Source organism: Anguilla rostrata, chromosome 14, assembly GCF_018555375.3.
Source record: "Anguilla rostrata isolate EN2019 chromosome 14, ASM1855537v3, whole genome shotgun sequence".
Classification (NCBI taxonomy): domain Eukaryota; kingdom Metazoa; phylum Chordata; class Actinopteri; order Anguilliformes; family Anguillidae; genus Anguilla; species Anguilla rostrata.
Genome location: NC_057946.1, coordinates 39432376 through 39451139, shown reverse-complemented (window position 1 = coordinate 39451139; position 18764 = coordinate 39432376). Strand labels below are relative to the sequence as shown.

The window sequence follows — 18764 nt, the reverse complement described above, 5'->3', positions numbered from 1 at the left end:
ACACGTAGGGTGGTGTGGGTTGGGGGTGTCCGGGGATGCGTGGGGGGGGGGGGGGTTGTTTTTTACGTGGTAAAGTTCTCTACATTGAAACGCCCAGCCCGCCACAAGTTCACACTTGGAGCCAGAGAGAGAGACATTACACTACAGGCATTTAGCAGACGCTCTTATCCACTGTATCCAATTATACAGTTGGATATATACTGGAGCAAAGCAGGTTAAGCACCTTGCTCAAGGGTACAACGGCAGTGTCCAACCCGAGGGAATCAAACCTGCAACCTTCAGGTTACAAGACCAGCTCCTTCGCCATTATACTACACTGCCTAAGAGAGACATGCACGTGTTTAAGATTCCTCACAGCCGTGGAGAGGGAGAGAGTCTAAGAGAGACACGCAGGCAAGGCTGCTTACATTTCTTCCACAAACCTCAGTCTGGGGGGGGGGGGGGGCTGTCAAGGGAAAGTTACCAAGGACAGCCAGGTGCGACTCAAGGCCTCCGTGTGAATTTCAGAGTGAGCGAAGGTAACGGCCCTCAGGGAAGCGCGGAACCGAATGCAGCTACCTTCACGAACGCAAGCCCGCGCGGGGCCGACGTCAGCGCCACGGTCGCTCACTCACCCCCGCAGCCACGGCAACAGGGAACACAGGGACCGCGCGCCAGCCCGGGATCCTTCAATCGCGTTCGCCGACGACATCGTTTTGACAGAAACAAAGAGCGCGGAAAACACGTAAAAGTGCAAACGAGTTCGGCTGCTGGGCCCGTGGCGTCCTTCCAGTTCCCCCGGCTACAGCAGTAAACCTAGCGCTTTATTAAGCTAATTAACACGATCGATTCACCTCTACATCACCCCACCTCAATTCCCAACGCCGTTTATCAGCTCCCAATCTCCTCCCCCCTTCCCACTGACTCGTCCCAGCCCAATTTCAGAAAGCCGTTTCCTTCATTTCGTTCTTCATCACACGCCGACTGCTCTCCACCGACCTCAAAGAGCCTCACGACCATGATGTCACAATGCTACAGCCTCCTGACTGTTCTAAGGTGACCTTATAGCAGAGGAAGCGAGTGAAGTCACAGTGGACCGGTCACTGTGACCTCACAAAGGCAGATTTCTGTCATAATGCTGCTGTTCTCTGGCGACTGTTCTCTGAATGGATGTGCTTCAGTGAACTCACGAAGACATGCAGAGCGGAGTCACAATGCCGCCTTCCGTTTGACCTTTGACCTCACAGCAGTGTACAGTCTGCAGTCCGTAATACTAATGCTGAGTCAGGTGTTCTTCTGTTCTGGAGCAGTACAACTGCACAACCAATTAAAATAGCCTCACGACTCAAAAAGGTTATGACAGGACCGGTAACCAAGCTTCACATTTGAGCACAGAGAATTATGGGACGAAAGTAAAATGAATCAACAAGCGTGTACAGAGGTAATATTTTATCAGGGGAAAAAAAATATGTATATACACACCGACCATCTTCACTGGGCTACCCTCTCAACCAAAGCACAGTCCGACATGCATTTTCTAAGAAGGGGGATGATTCAAACTGATCCCCCACTAAGGTGAGCATCATTCTCATTCTACTCCGCTGCCCGACATGCGCCAAGGGCGCTGCTGCTCTAACCCAGCGCCTCACTCTCCCGGCATTGCTGCTCTAACCCAGCGCCTCACTCTCCCGGCTTCGCTGCTCTAACCCAGCGCCTCACTCTCCCGGCTTCGCTGCTCTAACCCAGCGCCTCACTCTCCCGGCTTCGCTGCTCTAACCCAGCGCCTCATTCTCCCGGCTTCGCTGCTCTAACCCAGCGCCCTCTCACCTTCTCCCGGCTTCGCTGCTCTAACCCAGCGCCTCATTCTCCCGGCTTCGCTGCTCTAACCCAGCCCTCATTCCCCGGCTTCGCTGCTCTAACCCAGCGCCTCACTCTCCCGGCTTCGCTGCTCTAACCCAGCGCCTCACTCTCCCGGCTTCGCTGCTCTAACCCAGCGCCTCATTCTCCCAGCTTCGCTGCTCTAACCCAGCGCCTCATTCTCCCGGCTTCGCTGCTCTAACCCAGCGCCTCACTCTCCCGGCTTCGCTGCTCTAACCCAGCGCCTCATTCTCCCGGCTTCGCTGCTCATAACCCAGCGCCTCACTCCCTCTCCGGCTTCGCTGCTCTAACCCAGCGCCTCACTCTCCCGGCTTCGCTGCTCTAACCCAGCGCCTCACTCTCCGCTCCCGGCGCTTCGCTGCTCTAACCCAGCGCCTCATTCTCCCGGCTTCGCTGCTCTAACCCAGCGCCTCATTCTCCCGCCTTCACTGCCCTAACCCAGCACCTCATACTCCCGCCTTCGCTGCTCTAACCCAGCGCCTCATTCTCCCAGCTTCGCTGCTCTAACCCAGCGCCTCATTCTCCCAGCTTCGCTGCTCTAACCCATCGCCTCATTCTCCCGGCATTGCTGCTCTAACCCAGCGCTTCATTCTACCAGCTTCGCTGCTGTAACCCAGCGCCTCATTCTCCGGGCCCCTCAGAGCCCTGGCCCGAGGGCAGCACAGTCAGCAGAGCTCCAGAGAGCTGCTTATCTGCACCGGGCACCGGGAGCCAGCTCGGCGCGTTTCGGTGGTCGTCCCCCGCCGAGAGGAAGGGAGCGTACTCACGGTCCGCGGCGTACTCCGGCTGAGCGGCCATCGCCGCCGTCGTCGCCGCTGCCGCCATCTCCGCGGTCGCCTCCGCCTGTTCCGCGGCCGCCGCGGCGGCTGCCGCCCCGTTGTTCTCCAGGCGGGCCTTCCGGACCAGCTCGGCCAGCGGGTGATCCGGGTCCATCACCTGCAGCGGCTGCGACACAAACACGCCGTCTCAGTCTTTAACGCTGCAGCACCCAGCAGCCCAAACCCCACACACCGTCTCAGTCTTTAACGCTGCGGCACCCAGCAGCCCAAACCCCACACGCCGTCTCAGTCTTTAACGCTGCGGCACCCAGCAGCCCAAACCCCACACGCCGTCTCAGTCTTTAACGCTGCGGCACCCAGCAGCCCAAACCCCACACACCGTCTCAGTCTTTAACGCTGCGGCACCCAGCAGCCCAAACCCCACACGCCGTCTCAGTCTTTACCGCTGCGGCACCCAGCAACCCAAACCCCACACGCCGTCTCAGTCTTTACCGCTGCGGCACCCAGCAACCCAAACCCCACACGCCGTCTTAAGGCTAATTTATGCTTCGGAGACAAAGTGTCGTACAACAAAGTGTTGGCCGACAGAACTTTGTCGCACAACGTTTTGCATTTATAGTTCAGCGACAGTGTGCTTTGTTACTATAGCAACCACACGGCAAGCCCAGCAGAGGTTTGTTTACATTCCACGAAAAATGGCGGCGCCACTAACGTTACACGATGAAATCTTGGATATTTTGGAGGAGGAGGAGATTTTAAATTTAGTTTAGTTGAGACGAAGAAGGGAGAGGAGAAGAAGGTGGTCGGTACACCCACTCAACAGAACAAGGGATATTGAGGGCGAATACTTGCTTGTCCAGCAAACCCGTCCATTTTGCTAGCTAGCCATCTTCATTCATAAAAAACAAATACGTAGTAAACTAGCAACATCGCCATGGCAACCTTTTTGCCTTCGTTTCAGCCATCCAATCACAGCTGCGCGTCACTTAAGACGGCGTCTGCAACCTTACAAAAATCAGCAGGTACACGAAACCCGTCGCCGACGCTCGAAAAAGTGTCGGCTTGACGTCAAAACTATCGAATTTGCATCATTTTTGTCCCGCGGCATGTCGCACGACACTTATGCTGTCTCCGAAGCATAAATTAGCCTTTAGTCTATATCGCCGCGGCACCCAGCAGCCCAAGCCTCACAGCCAGGAGGTTCTCCGCCCGTCGCTGAAGCGTGCCGCGCTTGCGCGCGTCGCGTTTAACGGCCTCTACCGCGGGGAGGGAGTGGCGGGTGGGCGGGATCTGACCTGGGGCATCCTGACGAGGGCGCGGCACGCGGCGCTTGCATTTCGCCTGAAATGAACATCTGATTTACCGCAGCTACAGCTAATCACGCTATCGGCGAATGGGACCGCTTACTGACCGCATTCTGCGTATGAAGCAGAGCTTCACAGGCGAAGTTAAAAAGACTCCCGTTCGCTGGATGTGGGGAAACTGATAGCGAAAGAGTGGAACCAGCACTGCGCCCAACAAGAGGCGTTCCGATATCCCGGCTGTGGAGCGAAATGATCCGAACGCGAGACACACAAGTGTAACGCTTGCTGCAAGGAGCTTTCCGGGATGGAAAGGGAAGAAGAAGATTTTTTTATTTTTTTTAAACCTTCAAGCACTTCTTCACTTACTGTCACTTCAGTTGCGGATGTTATCTCAATCATTCCCCACTGCTGCGCGTGAGATTTATCGTTTCGTTTAATAAATGAAAAACACCCTTGAAAAACACTCTTCTTCTAAAGAAGTTTTCCAGCGATATTTAATGACTTTGTTGTGACTGCTCTGTGACTTTTAAGCAGTATTTTCCATGGCAAACACCAGGCCCTAATTACCGCACGACTGCTTAATCTGTACCGTTTGATGACTCCTGGAAATAGTGGGACCCTTGTGGCGTTCTCGGTGCATCTTGGGAGGCTTATACCCGCGTCTCCGTTTGGCTTCAGTCTTGATTTACGGCTCAGAGAAATTCTAAAATCAACCCTGGTTAATTGGGTGAACTTTAGTAGACTGAACGGAATGCATAATCAGCCAGGCTTACAGCATCTCTGGCCCGTTGTTTGTGCGATCCTCCCTTAAACGCATAAGCGTTAAGGAGAGAGGCGCACCTTACGATGACTCGCATAGATCACACGCGTACTGCGTTCCCAGCCCTGCGTACCCGTTTGATACATACGGTGCATGTTTCTGGGGCAGAAAGCATCGTATGCACCAGCACATAGTCGCAAAAGGCTTAGAAAATCTGGCCCAAAGAACTCTGCGATATTATAAACTTACTATTAGCATTAGACCTTTTTGAGCCACATCTACTATAAACCGGCGTATTGCCTTCACATGGCTCTGCTGGTTAGCTTGACCTTGCCAGTTCACATTGCCAGCTTACTGTCACCCAGGCAGCCGATCCAGCAGCTCCCGCGAAACCCTGACTGAAAACACACAAGAATGGTTTTCTCGGGTGTCTGCTAAATTTGGGCTATTTTTCTCCATTTGTCTCCAGGAGTAGCTGATCATTTGGGGGCTTCCATCAGCCTTTAAAATAAAAAAATAAAAAAAAGAAGAACGAGAGCAAAATCTGATCTGCGTGAAACAGTAAAAACTGACCGATTGAAGTTTATCTTGAGCCACAACAAAAAGAAACAAAAGAACTTTGTAGTGCACCCCTTTGATTCAAGGACCCAAAAATGACTGGAATGTATTACCCAGCTGAACGTGTGGTGCTTTTGAACGCTTCACATATTAAGACAGTCTGCTAGTCATCCAGCAATATCCACACTGCTCAAATACTTATTCGTTTACATGTTAAAGGGTGAGTTTACTTAAAACAAGCACGTAACCGTCCAGACCTACGGCGCAACTCACTTCCGCAGACACATTTTAGCTGGCACCACCTGCGCATGCATCCCACAAAACGTCCCTCAAAAGTCATCCATGAGTGAGTGAGTGAGTGACCACAATTTGCCACGCATAGCCCACGGCAGCAGTTCTTGCACACCGTGGGAAAAATGTTACCCCAGGCCTACATCAATACACAACAGCAGTGTATATGTGTGTATGTGTGGGTGGGGGTGGGGGCATAAAACTTTTCTAGGCACTGTATCAGCAAGTTCCTGATTTAAAAGATAAAATGCAATCACAGTTCTCCATTCCAGCAGAGAGATATGGATTTGAAGGGGCGTTCTATTTAAACCGTTCTCTAGAGCAAGTTTCACGCATCAGAACAATGGGGGCCTTATGGTCTGTGCTCGGTTGTCCTGGAAATATGAAGTGATTTATATCGCAGAGACAAAATTTAGCACAGCCTGTTTTCATGGGTTTAAACTGTCAAGTTTGCTGGATGAGCATAGTTTGAGTCAACTGAACAGGAATTTTCAGAGAAAAAAAAAATCAGTAAATTTTACCTTGAATAATTCTAATTTCTGAAAATAATACAATAAAGATGAATGACAACACACTACAGAACTGTTTGCCAATGGCACTAAGTGAGTAGCTGACATATGCGAAAAATAAGTGGGGGGAGTGGGGGACCAACCTTGATAATCTCCTGAAGGTGGGAACTTTTCTTGGATGCAAACAGGCTGGGGTGGAGGTAATTTCCATCGTTGTCGTCGTCGTCCGAATCATCCGACCCGGATTCTGCAGAGCACAGTTAGTTACCAGAAAATTATGGTTTTTTTTTTTTCTCTCAACTTCAAGATGAAAAACTTTTAAAGTGGCTGGACCATTATCTCTAATTAGACCGACACAAAAAGGTCAGCCTGACATAAAAAAATATATTTTCTTTAAAAATAAATAAATAAATAAATAAAAAATAGAATAACCTCTATCGCTTCTGAGGAAGGTGCTGAGTGAGCAGAACAAAAGTGTTGTAGAAATAGGACAGATAGACTGCTGCTAAATATTAATACCACAAATCAAATATGTATGATCTCCTCTGACCCCATTAGATGTTCGTTCTTTCTCCGGATTTCCTTTTGGGATAACGTTACAGATATATCTGGGCAAAGATAGGTCACCTGTCGAGCAGTACTTTCTTTAGGTACAATGCAAATTGTAACCTTGTTAGGTTAACATGACACTTACTGATTATAAATGGGCTTCAAGCCCTTGTGTGTGCTAAGGCATTTTAGCATTCCTGTACCGAACACCAATGTTCTTCACTTCCGTACCTGACTCTGGACAAGGGCACTTGCTAAGTGATTACAATAGCGTGAAGCTAGATAAGAGCTAATCAGGCTAATATCACTTCTATGCGTTACGTGTTTGTGTCAAATCACTTCCACAGTTCTGGGACAAGGGCTCATGCAAATCCACTCATGCAAATGAGGAGCAGCTTTTGACCAATGGGGCGGCGGGGCGCTGACCGTCCTGCTTGCTCTCGGACACGGGCGCGTAGCGGCCCTCCTTCATGGTGCGCAGGATGTGCCTGTAGTACGGGTTCAGGTAGTGGTCGAAGCGCAGGAAGTCGAACTGAGAGTTCCTGCACTGCTTGGCCTTCAGCACGATCTCGAACTGCGCCCCCTGCTTGCACACGAAGTTGGCGGTCCTCTCGATGATGGCGTGCATCTTTGTGGTGGCGGGCTGAGCGGGGCCGAGGAGACAGAGAGCAGGTCAGGGGAGGAGCTGCACAACGGCAGCCCTGTTTTTCATTCCTGCTCTTTTTTTTTATGTGACCCATTTTTTATTTTTCTTTATTTAAATTTTTTTTTATTTAGGGGTTAGACAAAGTCAAGCCACTACACAATACAAATGGGGCAGAAAATGGGGCAGAGATGACAAAAAAAACTCAAATACTAGCGGCGAAGAAATAGATACAAAAAAATTTTAATAAAAAAAAAAACACTCACACTTTAAAGACGCAAATGATAGTATCTCATTCTTGACAGGATTGAAAGCTGGCCTTGGAAAGCATGCATGGGAAATTTTAAATAAAAAATAAAATTAATAAATAAATGAGAACCTCACTTTCCATTTATTCCCAGATGTAAAATGGCCGATCATAACTGCATGTCCTGTGCCAGCTTAAAGAAGGAGCGCTGGCACACGCTATCAGAGTAAAAACCACGCGGCACCCCTGGTGGGAGGCACTCGCAGGGCGGAGTCACGCAAAACCATGGCGACGCTCCAGGCGGCAGCTGTCACCGGCCCACTCTACACCGGGGCTTGTCACTTTTCTGTTTGACAATCAGCCTTGTTCATATCTCGAGAAAATGTAACAGGGATTCCAACAGGGATTACAACTTGATCCTATTGGTTGCCTGGGGGAAATAAGGAGCCCAGCTGTGCTCTGGGCTCGCCCATGCTGTTCCCATGGCAGCACTCGACCTCATAGGGAGCCATAAACAACAAGCCATGTTATCGTTTTGTCTGGGAGGGTACACGTAAGTAGCCTAACACACAAAGTTCATGTGTGGGTCACGCGTGTCTGTGCAGACCCCTCCAAATGGAGAGGCCGAGAAACACCGACTCCACACCCGAGGAGCGCCACCTGCCAAACATTGTGGGTTCTGCACCACGGGAGACCAAATAATAACCGAGGAGAAATAGCTGCAACATACGCAAGCGGCAACTGCCCTACTAATCCCCCAAAGGCTGACGCTTCTTTCCTACTTTCAAAAGAGATCGGTCTCAGTTTAGCTTAAGTAAGCCATGCTATTGTGAATTAATGACGGACTCATGGGTTATAGTTTTTTTTTTATTTCATTTGAGCAACAGTTGATCTACCGAGTCATTTTACTGCTGCGAACGGCATCATTGCTTTTGTTACGATCTTCCCTGGTTTTATTCGGCTTAATAAAACTGCAAAATACTGTTGCCATTATTTCTTAGTTATAGCATAGTGAATTTAAACTATTTAGCTACAGGTTAATGGGAACCTAAAACTGTGCAGTAGTAATTATACATTCAGGCAATGTTTCATTGAAATTTTGATGGTAGAAAAATTAACAAATTTGAATGATTCCTCTTATTTATGAAATTTCGTCCGATGTCACTTTTTTGAAAAAAGAGATATCCCTGCTTGGGACCAAGAGGAATTTTTCACCTGGACACGTCACCCACATTTTATACTTTACACAGCTGCAGAACAGCGGTCCAATAAAAACGCAGAAAACAACATCATTAGCGTTCATTAAAAAGAAACGGGAGCAGCTCACAGGAGCTCAACCCGAAATGCTACATTTTGAAGCCAGTAATTATCCAAGTTTTGAGCTCTCCTAATCACACGAGGACAGTTTCATTAGCAGCAATTTGATGATTAATTAATTGCGCCGTTTCCAAAGCCCTTATGTACAAGCAATCCATTACGATCTCTCCCTGTTCTTTCTGAATGCCATCACCGGCCTCGCGAGTGAAAACAAGGGACATTTTCAGGGTTCTCTGCAGAAACCCAGAAGACCCAGCTGGTTGTACTAATTGGGTGTTCGAGTGAAAGCGACTCAAAATTCACATCACGATCCCACCAGGAACTACGCAGGTGGGATAGAGAGAGACGGGTTTGCGCCCATAGGCATGGACCCCCCGGGGGTGTTTTAGCAAACCCCCTGATTCAGCAGCCAATGGGCTGAATGGTGTAGACGAGGGGGGCGGGGCACTCCATGTTCCCTGCTGATCCCCCAGACAGGAGGGGGAAGTAAAAAAAAAAAGAAAAGGAAAAAAAAAAAAGTTTAAGTATTGAGGACTCTTTAAAGAGAAGCCTAAAGGCAGTAGAGAGAGCAGACGGCCTCCCAAGAACGTTCGTGGCGCAGTATGAACCTCACCCAGGCTACTCTGCTCACAGGAGAGGAAGAGGAGTGAAGGATCATGGGTTTAAACAGAGTGGGGGGGGGGCTTCCAAAGGACCAGTACATTCTCCCAGATTACATATTTCAGATTCGTTTAACTTACCGTACAGTCCAAAAGAAAACGAGAAAATCCAAAGAAAATAGGCAATGGCAAGCGGAGGAAGTCAGACTTTACATCAGAACAACAGCTGGACCAGCCTTTAATGACCATCTTTTATCAGTGTTTACTTATTTAGGAAATGTACATATCGATGTGGACTTGGAGAAAAACTAGCGCAAATCCGCAATAGCTGCGACCGCACACGCGCATGCATCCACGCACACACCCTCACACAAATACGTGACCTCTTCTTTGGTTCATGACCAACCTTTCCACAAAATCTTGTGCAAATCAGTGAATCCATTCGGGAGTTATGTGCCTTTTTGTGATAGGCCAAGCCCATCGCCACGCCCCCTCACACACCCTCACACAAACACGTGACCTCTTCTTTGGTTCATGACCAACCTTTCCACAAAATCTTGTGCAAATCAGTGAATCCATTCGGGAGTTATGTGCCTTTTTGCGATAGGCCATGCCCATCGCCACGCCCCCTCTTGGTCAATCGGCCTTGAAAGATACTCAGCTCTACCTTCAGTCAAGACCAATGTCCATGCCAAATTTCAGCCTCCTAGGGCGAAAACTGTGGCCGGCTACAGGGTGGGACACTTTTTGTGGACCAACCGACTATCCAACCGACCAACAGAGCTGCGGTCTATAGCGGCGGGAAGAGTTATGTGGGCGTTTCCCATCTCAAACCATCACAAAATCAGATTAAAGTCGCACAAAGATAACCACGGTTGCTTGGAAAAACAAGAAGTGACATCATAGTGAGATGCACACATCCCAGGTGACTGAAACGGGTAAAGGAAGTAAGAGGTGTCAATTCCCAGTTACTCACCAGCTCCACGTCGGGGGGCACAAGCAGGCCAGGGGGGGCCACATATGGCTCCTCAGCATCCTGGGGCTCAGGCTCTTCCACTGGGGGGGGGGACAATGCACATTAAAGCCTGAATAATGTCCCCCATGCACATTAAAGCCCAAATCATGCCCCCCCCCCCCCCACACACACATACACAAACTCAGTCACTCCAGTCACAATCAGTCACACACGCGAGCACACACACACACACACACACACACACACTCAGACTCACTCACACACAATTACTCAATTCACTCACTCTAAAACTGCTCTTTTCGAGCTGTGACAGCCCCCATCCCAACCCAGAAGAATCCCAGCGGAGGAGAAGCGGTGGGGACAGCTTGCCCCAGCGAAGCAGCCCATCTTCACCCATCACAGACTGGTATTTGTTCCGCTTTTTCCCCACACTCCCATTTTCAGGGCAGATAACACATACATCTCAACTCGCAATCACAACCATGCCAGAGTGACAGTCAAGTAAAACCATCCTGGGCTAATGGTTGCGTTGCCCAGGGGGCAGACAGACCCGCCATTTTGCTCCTAAACGGCACGGTCTCCTCAGAGCGGCGGCACCAGCGGGGGGGGGGGGGGGGGGGCGGGGCGGGGTACTGGCAGTCTGGCGATCGCGCTCCCCGCCACTGACTAACCCCCGGTCTTTCTGTGTTTGTCAGCGGACAGCAGCACAGGCTGATGCCCCGGCCGGCTCACAGAGAGTGGCTTTGACGGCTGGGCCTGGCCAGACACAGGCAAGAGACCCAGATCCCCAGACTCCCCAATGCTGATGGATGGGACTGTCCTCAGCAATCAGGGAACCTCTAATCAGACCCTTACACAGTAAACAAGCCCCCCCCCCCCGCCCACACACCTGAAATAACAGTGGCCACAGACCTGTAGCAGCGACTTCTAAAACCTCAGAAAAGAAAGTTTCAAAAACGCTGTTGGCAGATCGAAGCCAGGGAGAGTTCCTTAACTCATACAGGACAGCGTCACCACCAAATTACTTAACTCTTACAGGGCAGCATCACCACCAAATTAACTCTTACAGGACAGCGCCACCACAAAATTAACTCATAGAGGACAGCGTCACCACCAAATTAACTCTTACAGGACAGCGTCACCACAAAATAATGAAGTCATACAGAACAGCATCACCACCAAATTAACTCATACAGGACAGTGTCACCACCAAATTACTTAACTCTTACAGGACAGCAACACCACCAAATTAACTCTTACAGGACAGCGTCACCACAAAATTAACTCTTACAGGACAGTGTCACCACCAAATTAACTCTTACAGGACAGCGTCACCACAAAATTAACTCTTACAGGACAGCGTCACCACCAAATTAACTCTTACAGGACAGTGTCACCACCAAATAATGAAGTTATACAGAACAGCATCACCACCAAATTAACTCATACAGGACAGCGTCACCACCAAATTAACTCATACAGGACAGCGTCACCACCAAATTAACTCTTACATGACAGCGTCACCACCAAATTAACTCTTACAGGACAGCGTCACCACCAAATTAACTCTTACAGGACAGCGTCACCACAAAATTAACTCTTACAGGACAGCAACACCACCAAATTAACTCTTACAGGACAGCGTCACCACCAAATTAACTCTTACAGGACAGTGTCACCACCAAATAATGAAGTTATACAGAACAGCATCACCACCAAATTAACTCATACAGGACAGCGTCACCACCAAATTAACTCATACAGGACAGCGTCACCACCAAATTAACTCTTACAGGACAGCAACACCACCAAATTAACTCTTACAGGACAGCGTCACCACCAAATTAACTCTTACAGGACAGTGTCACCACCAAATAATGAAGTTATACAGAACAGCATCACCACCAAATTAACTCATACAGGACAGCGTCACCACCAAATTAACTCATACAGGACAGCAACACCACCAAATTAACTCTTACAGGACAGCGTCACCACCAAATTAACTCTTACAGGACAGTGTCACCACCAAATAATGAAGTTATACAGAACAGCATCACCACCAAATTAACTCATACAGGACAGCGTCACCACCAAATTAACTCATACAGGACAGCGTCACCACCAAATTAACTCTTACAGGACAGCGTCACCACCAAATTAACTCTTACAGGACAGCGTCACCACCAAATAATGAAGTCATACAGAACAGCGTCACCACCAAATTAACTCTTACAGGACAGCGTCACCACCAAATTAACTCTTACAGGACAGCGTCACCACCAAATTAACTCTTACAGGACAGTGTCACCACCAAATAATGAAGTCATACAGAACAGCGTCACCACCAAATTAACTCTTACAGGACAGCGTCACCACCAAATTAACTCTTACAGGACAGTGTCACCACCAAATAATGAAGTCATACAGAACAGCGTCACCACAAAATTAACTCTTACAGGACAGCGTCACCACCAAATGAACTCTTACAGGACAGTGTCACCACCAAATAATGAAGTCATACAGAACAGCATCACCACCAAATTAACTCATACAGGACAGCGTCACCACCAAATTAACTCTTACATGACAGCGTCACCACCAAATTAACTCTTACAGGACAGCGTCACCACCAAATTAACTCTTACAGGACAGCGTCACCACCAAATTAACTCTTACAGGACAGCGTCACCACCAAATTAACTCTTACAGGACAGCGCCACCACAAAATTAATTAACGAACAGAGGACAGTGTCACCACCAATTTAGCTCATACAGAACAGCATCACCACCACTCATAGGAGTGTCACCATCAATTTAACTCATACAGGACAGCGTCACCACCACTCAGAGGACAGTGTCACCACCAAATGAACTCTTACAGGACAGCGTCACTACCAAATTAATTAACTCATACAGAACAGCGTCACCACCAAATTAATTAACTCATACAGGACAGCGTCACCACCAAATTAATTAACTCATACAGGACAGCGTCACCACCAAATTAACTCTTACAGGACAGTATCACCACCAAATTAATTAACTCATACAGGACAGCGCCACCACAAAATGAATGAACTCAGAGAGGACAGTCTCACCACCAAATTAATTAACACATGAAGGATAGCATAACCTTCAAATGACTTGACTCATACAGGACAGCATCACCACCAAGACAGGATGCTCTATGTCCACCCCCACCCCCCGAACACCCCCAGCCCCACCCGAGACATTAGGGAAGGGGGGCTCACCGTTCTCCTTGCCCTCCTCCTCCTCGGTGGGCTGGGAGGGGTCGTAGTAGTCGGCGCTGTAGCGGAAGGCGACGGCGTTGTAGGTTCCCTCGTCCGCCAGGGCCTCGCTCAGACGCTTGTACTCCTCATCTGCGGAACGAGAGCCGGGCAGGTGAGCACACCTTTGAGCACACCTGGCCTGCACAGCGCTTACGGTTCAGCAGCCGTCTCCCCGTCCCCTCGGCCTGAAGGGCTTCCGCTCTGCTCCGGGCCTCTCCACTGGCCCCGGGGCAGCCGCAGGGCGACAGGGGCCCCCGTCGCACAGGAGAAACGGCAGCTATGTCCAAGTGTGAAGCCTCAATAACACACAACAGAGCAGCAGAAGTGCCGTACCTTGCCTGGCCTCCTCCTCCAGGAGGTCCGCGTGCAGGGCCAGGAACCTCTCCTGGTCGCAGAGCGTCTCGATCCTGGCCTCCTCCTCAGACAGCTGGTAGTCGCGATTCCAGGACCCGGCGTCATACTCCGACAGGTCATGCAAATGACCACGCCCGTCGTACCTGCAAGGCGAACGGGGGGATTAGAGGAGAGAGGCAGCCCGCCGGAGCTCCACGCAACACATACTTACCCCGCCCAGGGAAAACCTTCAAAATAAAAGCGCGCGATTTGTTTCCAACTCTTTACAAAAGCAATACTTCAATTTACGAATGGCATTCAAACAGAAGTACTTGATACTGAAACAGGAAAAAAAATCTATTAAAAACCCCGAGAAGCGAAAGACAGAAAGCCTAAATGGAGAACTCCAGATGCTTACTGTACAACAATCTGTGAACAATATTACAATTTACAATTTTTGAAAACTTTTTTTTTTAAAAACAAGAATCTGTTTTTCTTCAGCAATCCTGACAAAAACAGAAAAACCCCGCATGGAAAAAAAAACTCGCCTCTTACCTTACATGGTTTCAATCAACCATTCCAACTTTGCCCCTGTTACAGTTCAGACAACTGAGATCATTCCTTTTACAACTTGGGGGAAAAAAATACATCCACACAAACCCAAGCACATAAATACCTATCCGTAAGAACCAAACGGACGGAATTTTCCTGCGCTTTCCTCCGTTATTCCACCTCTCAGTTCCAGAGTTCTTCGGCAAAAGAGAGAAGTGGGCGCTGGGGGGGGAGTTGGCATCGGGGCCTGGTCTTACCCCTAGCCTTATTTGCTGGGGAAATAAGGTCTGGATTATGTGATAGAGAGACACACATACACAGTGGAAACAGGAAAAACAGGACCATGCCAATTAAGATGGCTCACTGCACCTCCAGAGCCTACAGACACAGCGTTCAGCTTCCTTTTAAAAAAAAAAATTTAAACAGGGTGGTTTCTGTCCATTGAAAGCCAATGGTGCACAGAAGGGGTTAATGGTCAAGAACACAGGCATGTCAACTTTTGTTGATGTAAGGCTTCATTTATTTAGTTCAATACTAAATATAATTTATTTCTTTACACAGAATTTTTTGATTGCCAACATTGCTCCTCTACATGTAAATAAAATTAATAAGGGGAAGGGGGGGGGCTTCGAATATTTGGGAGATAAGCGTGAACACTAGTACTGTCACCAGACCGCAATGGAAAAATGAACCATCTTAATGTACAGTTTTAGTATTCACCGGTAGCTCTGGTGGAATTTGCTCTGGTTCACGTCTCCACAGAACCCGAATGAATTATTTGGGTTGGGGACCATGCACCCCGCAAAACAGGTCAAGACGACGTTAGGTCTCAATTCCACCGGATCACACATTCCTACACATCTGAGTAGAGAGCTACCTCGTAGTAAGGTCTACTGAGAAGTTAACAAGCTAGCTGTATGTGGCTACTTAAACAAGCGCAACTTCAGCTAGGTATCATTTTGACGTTGCCAGAGCAAATTCTTTCCTCTACATGTCAGGATGCAGAGGCCTCCACTGAGCTAACGATGGTGGATTCACATATTCTACATGGTCGCTCTACATTTTGGTTTTCTTTTCTGCAACTCATCTCTACTGACGTGTCATGTCGAGGCCAAATATACGATAAACTCTGCAAATAATGAAAGTCGAAGCATGTAGCGCAAAGGAAGGCGGACACTGCATCCTGGCATGGACGCTAATGTTTGCTAGCTAGCCAACTACTCGTGGATTCACTACGGTGCATCTTCGGCTCATGTAAAAGCCAACCTGCCAGACACTGGCACTAGCTAAATATGCTTCGTCGATGTTTTTATTTTTTACGTTGTGGTTCATATACTTTTTAATGACCGTATCTTTCACAGATCGCCTTCTGTAAAAAAAGAAAATCCAAGGGGGTTCCTTCGGAAGACAAAGTTGGTTAAGTAACGTTTCCCTTTGGGTTTGTTAAACCGACCTATCGATCATGATGTTCTTGTCCCCCATCCATGGGATAAGATGTTTGCCCTGTTCGTGGTAGGCGGCCCTCTCGTCGTCCCGGAACAGCTTGCAGGCATAGCCGAAAACCAGGAGATCGGCGTATTTATTGCTGTCGCTCTCCTCCTTCTTAGATTTGATGTTGTTCTTCTTGTTTCCTCCGCGCCGATACATCCTCAGCACCAAAAGGAACAACACGTTTAAGTTTGAAGATCAGATATTTGCTAACACAGTTTCCCCTTTTCTCTTAGTTATGCAGAGAAAACGTATAAAGTTCCACAACAAACATTTTCACAGCGTCCAGCTCCAAACACTCATACAATCAACATGGCGGACTGAGCAAACGTATCCTGAGATTTACATTCGCACATTCGTTGATTCGTAACAATTACACATTTTCGTGGAAAATAGTGGAAATATTTGATAGACAAATCCGGTGCAATTATCTTAAACATATTTCATGCTGTAAACCCAAAGATTACTTTTGAATATACTGGTACTCGTTCTGTGTGTGTGTGTTTTTTTTTTTTGAGTGGAGATAATTACGAATGTGCTGCGATGAAATTCATGATTTTTTTTCCGTACAGTATTCGTAGCAAGATCAAAGTCATTTCATGGTTAGAAATCAATTTGCTTAGATGTGAGCTTGACATGTAAAATATATCATTAAATTGATACATTTAATATTAAGAGCAACGTTGTTTCATTATGTTCGTCTGTAATTCGCAAATGAATGCGGATGACACTCATAATCGAAATATAGATGGACATGTATAATTGGAAAAATAAAATGTTTTAGTGAGATGCATATTTCTCTGGAGAAAAGCGGGACCCACACAGCCAGCTACAGCGAAAATTAGAGCTCGACTCAAGCTATCAACCGCATTCCTTCGTTGACATATGAGTGGAAAACAGTATCCGGCGCAAGAATGTCTGGATAGCATGAAATAGCAATAGACGAGCAAGCACTGAAGGTGAGCGACTGGTTGCAATAACTCATGGAGCACACAATGCTTAAAAATCAATTTGAAGTCATGGATTGGAAAAACTCCAAAGAGGAAATTATACCCTTATCTATCCTGTCTTTGGGAGATTACTGAAGCAAAAACTCGGTTACAGTCTGAAATGGCAACTGTTTTCATCCCAAAAGGTCACAAACTTAAAAAATGATTTCGTCGTGTTACGCTTCAGTCCATTGCAGCGACTTTTTTCTTTTTACTTACACTTTATAAACAATAATAGCCTACTTAAAACAAAGTACCTACGCCACGCGTTCGGTTTGGGTCAAATCGACCCGTTTTAAACTTTCTTTGAAAGAGGATTGACACTTTTGAGAGGTCTGTTTCATAAGCAACGAGTAAACCAGTGTAAATTTGCTTCTTGTTTTATGTTCCTATTTGTTGTCATTTGGCTATCTGTATTTGCTAATGTTTTTTTGCCTTTGTGGTTGCTTAATAATTATGGAAAATAATTGAATGTCAGTTCTAAACAATAAATGTAAATAATCTACTGCGTGGAAACCTTTAATTTCAACATGATTTATGCCTCCCATGTCTTCTCTATATTATATTTATTATATTAATCACATCTTCACAAAAATGAATGACACTTTCATTGTTTAATGTGATCTAGCAGAGGTGAATGGCAACATTTACTCTTTATATTGTTATATTATATTATACCATATATAGTTATACCAATACATTGTTCACATTGTTTGACTTGAAATAAAGATAATATGTGGTCTGTAAGCATTTGAACAATGACACAGTTTTGGCTCTGCACTCCAGCATATTGGATTTAAAATGAAACAACCAACTAATTTGAGGGTTTCACGTCCGTAGTGGGTGATCAGTGTAGGAATTACTGTATATTGAGTATTTGTCTGAAATTGATTTCTGTATTATTTTAAAATCCCGATAATGCATTGGGTATATTTGACTCAGGGTAACACTTTCACAGATGCTAATAAGTAAACAGAACACAAGTGCTAAACAACATTTGAGGTGTGTCAGTAAATCCCCAATGCACTTCTACCCGTAGGTTTGAGTAGTGAATTGAGTATGCATCGCCTTACCTTTCATGGTTCATAAACATGTAGCCTACAGTACATTTCAGGGAGCTCTGACCATGAGAGTGATGTTGTGCAAGTTTATAAAAATGTCATTTTCAGTTTTTTTAGATGTTTTTCATGAACTCTGGGAACGTGATGAGAACTCTGAACTCCAAGAACTTTCTTGCCGAACTCCGAAACTGAGATTATAACAGCATTAAAAACTCTGCATCCATGCACATATGACTAAGGAAAATCAAAAATTAAAAGCATGGATATACTGTAATCCTGCTGAAGATCAGATTGATGTAAACAGTTATTTGCTTTATTTGTGGTCAGTAAGACACAGTGTGGTCTGAAGACCTTGTTCTAAACACTTTTCTCGCAGCGAATTCTGAATCCTTGTGGTCAAAAGATCTCAACCTGTTCTGAGACATCTTTGTGTGTCGTCTAGTTCACCGGACCGTCGACCAGCGCCGTAACCGTAGCCGTGTTTATTGGTTCTTGTCATGGTTTGTAGCCTCTCTCTGTAGCCTCATCCAAAGGAGGACTAATCATGTCAGTTTTATGAAAGGGGTTTGCAGACTATAACCTAGCAGCTGTTGCAGAGAGTACTGAATCTTAAATAATTTCAGGGACTAATTAAAAAATTGTAGGGCATCTGCAAGAAA

General features: G+C 47.1%; 1 protein-coding gene across 1 annotated transcript in view; it reads right to left on the bottom strand.

Annotated features, from left to right (window-relative positions):
- Positions 1–16428, bottom strand: part of sfswap (splicing factor SWAP) — a 65257-nt gene extending 48829 nt beyond the window's left edge. The window contains exons 1-7 of the mRNA XM_064309565.1: positions 16021–16428; positions 14016–14179; positions 13644–13772; positions 10390–10469; positions 7034–7250; positions 6202–6305; positions 2625–2802 (exon numbers count right to left, since the gene is read on the bottom strand). Of these exons, the coding sequence (XP_064165635.1) occupies positions 2625–2802; positions 6202–6305; positions 7034–7250; positions 10390–10469; positions 13644–13772; positions 14016–14179; positions 16021–16214 (1066 nt within the window). The 5' untranslated portion in view covers positions 16215–16428. The remainder of the gene's footprint in view (positions 1–2624; positions 2803–6201; positions 6306–7033; positions 7251–10389; positions 10470–13643; positions 13773–14015; positions 14180–16020) is intronic.
- Between the last annotated feature and the right edge of the window lie 2336 nt (positions 16429–18764).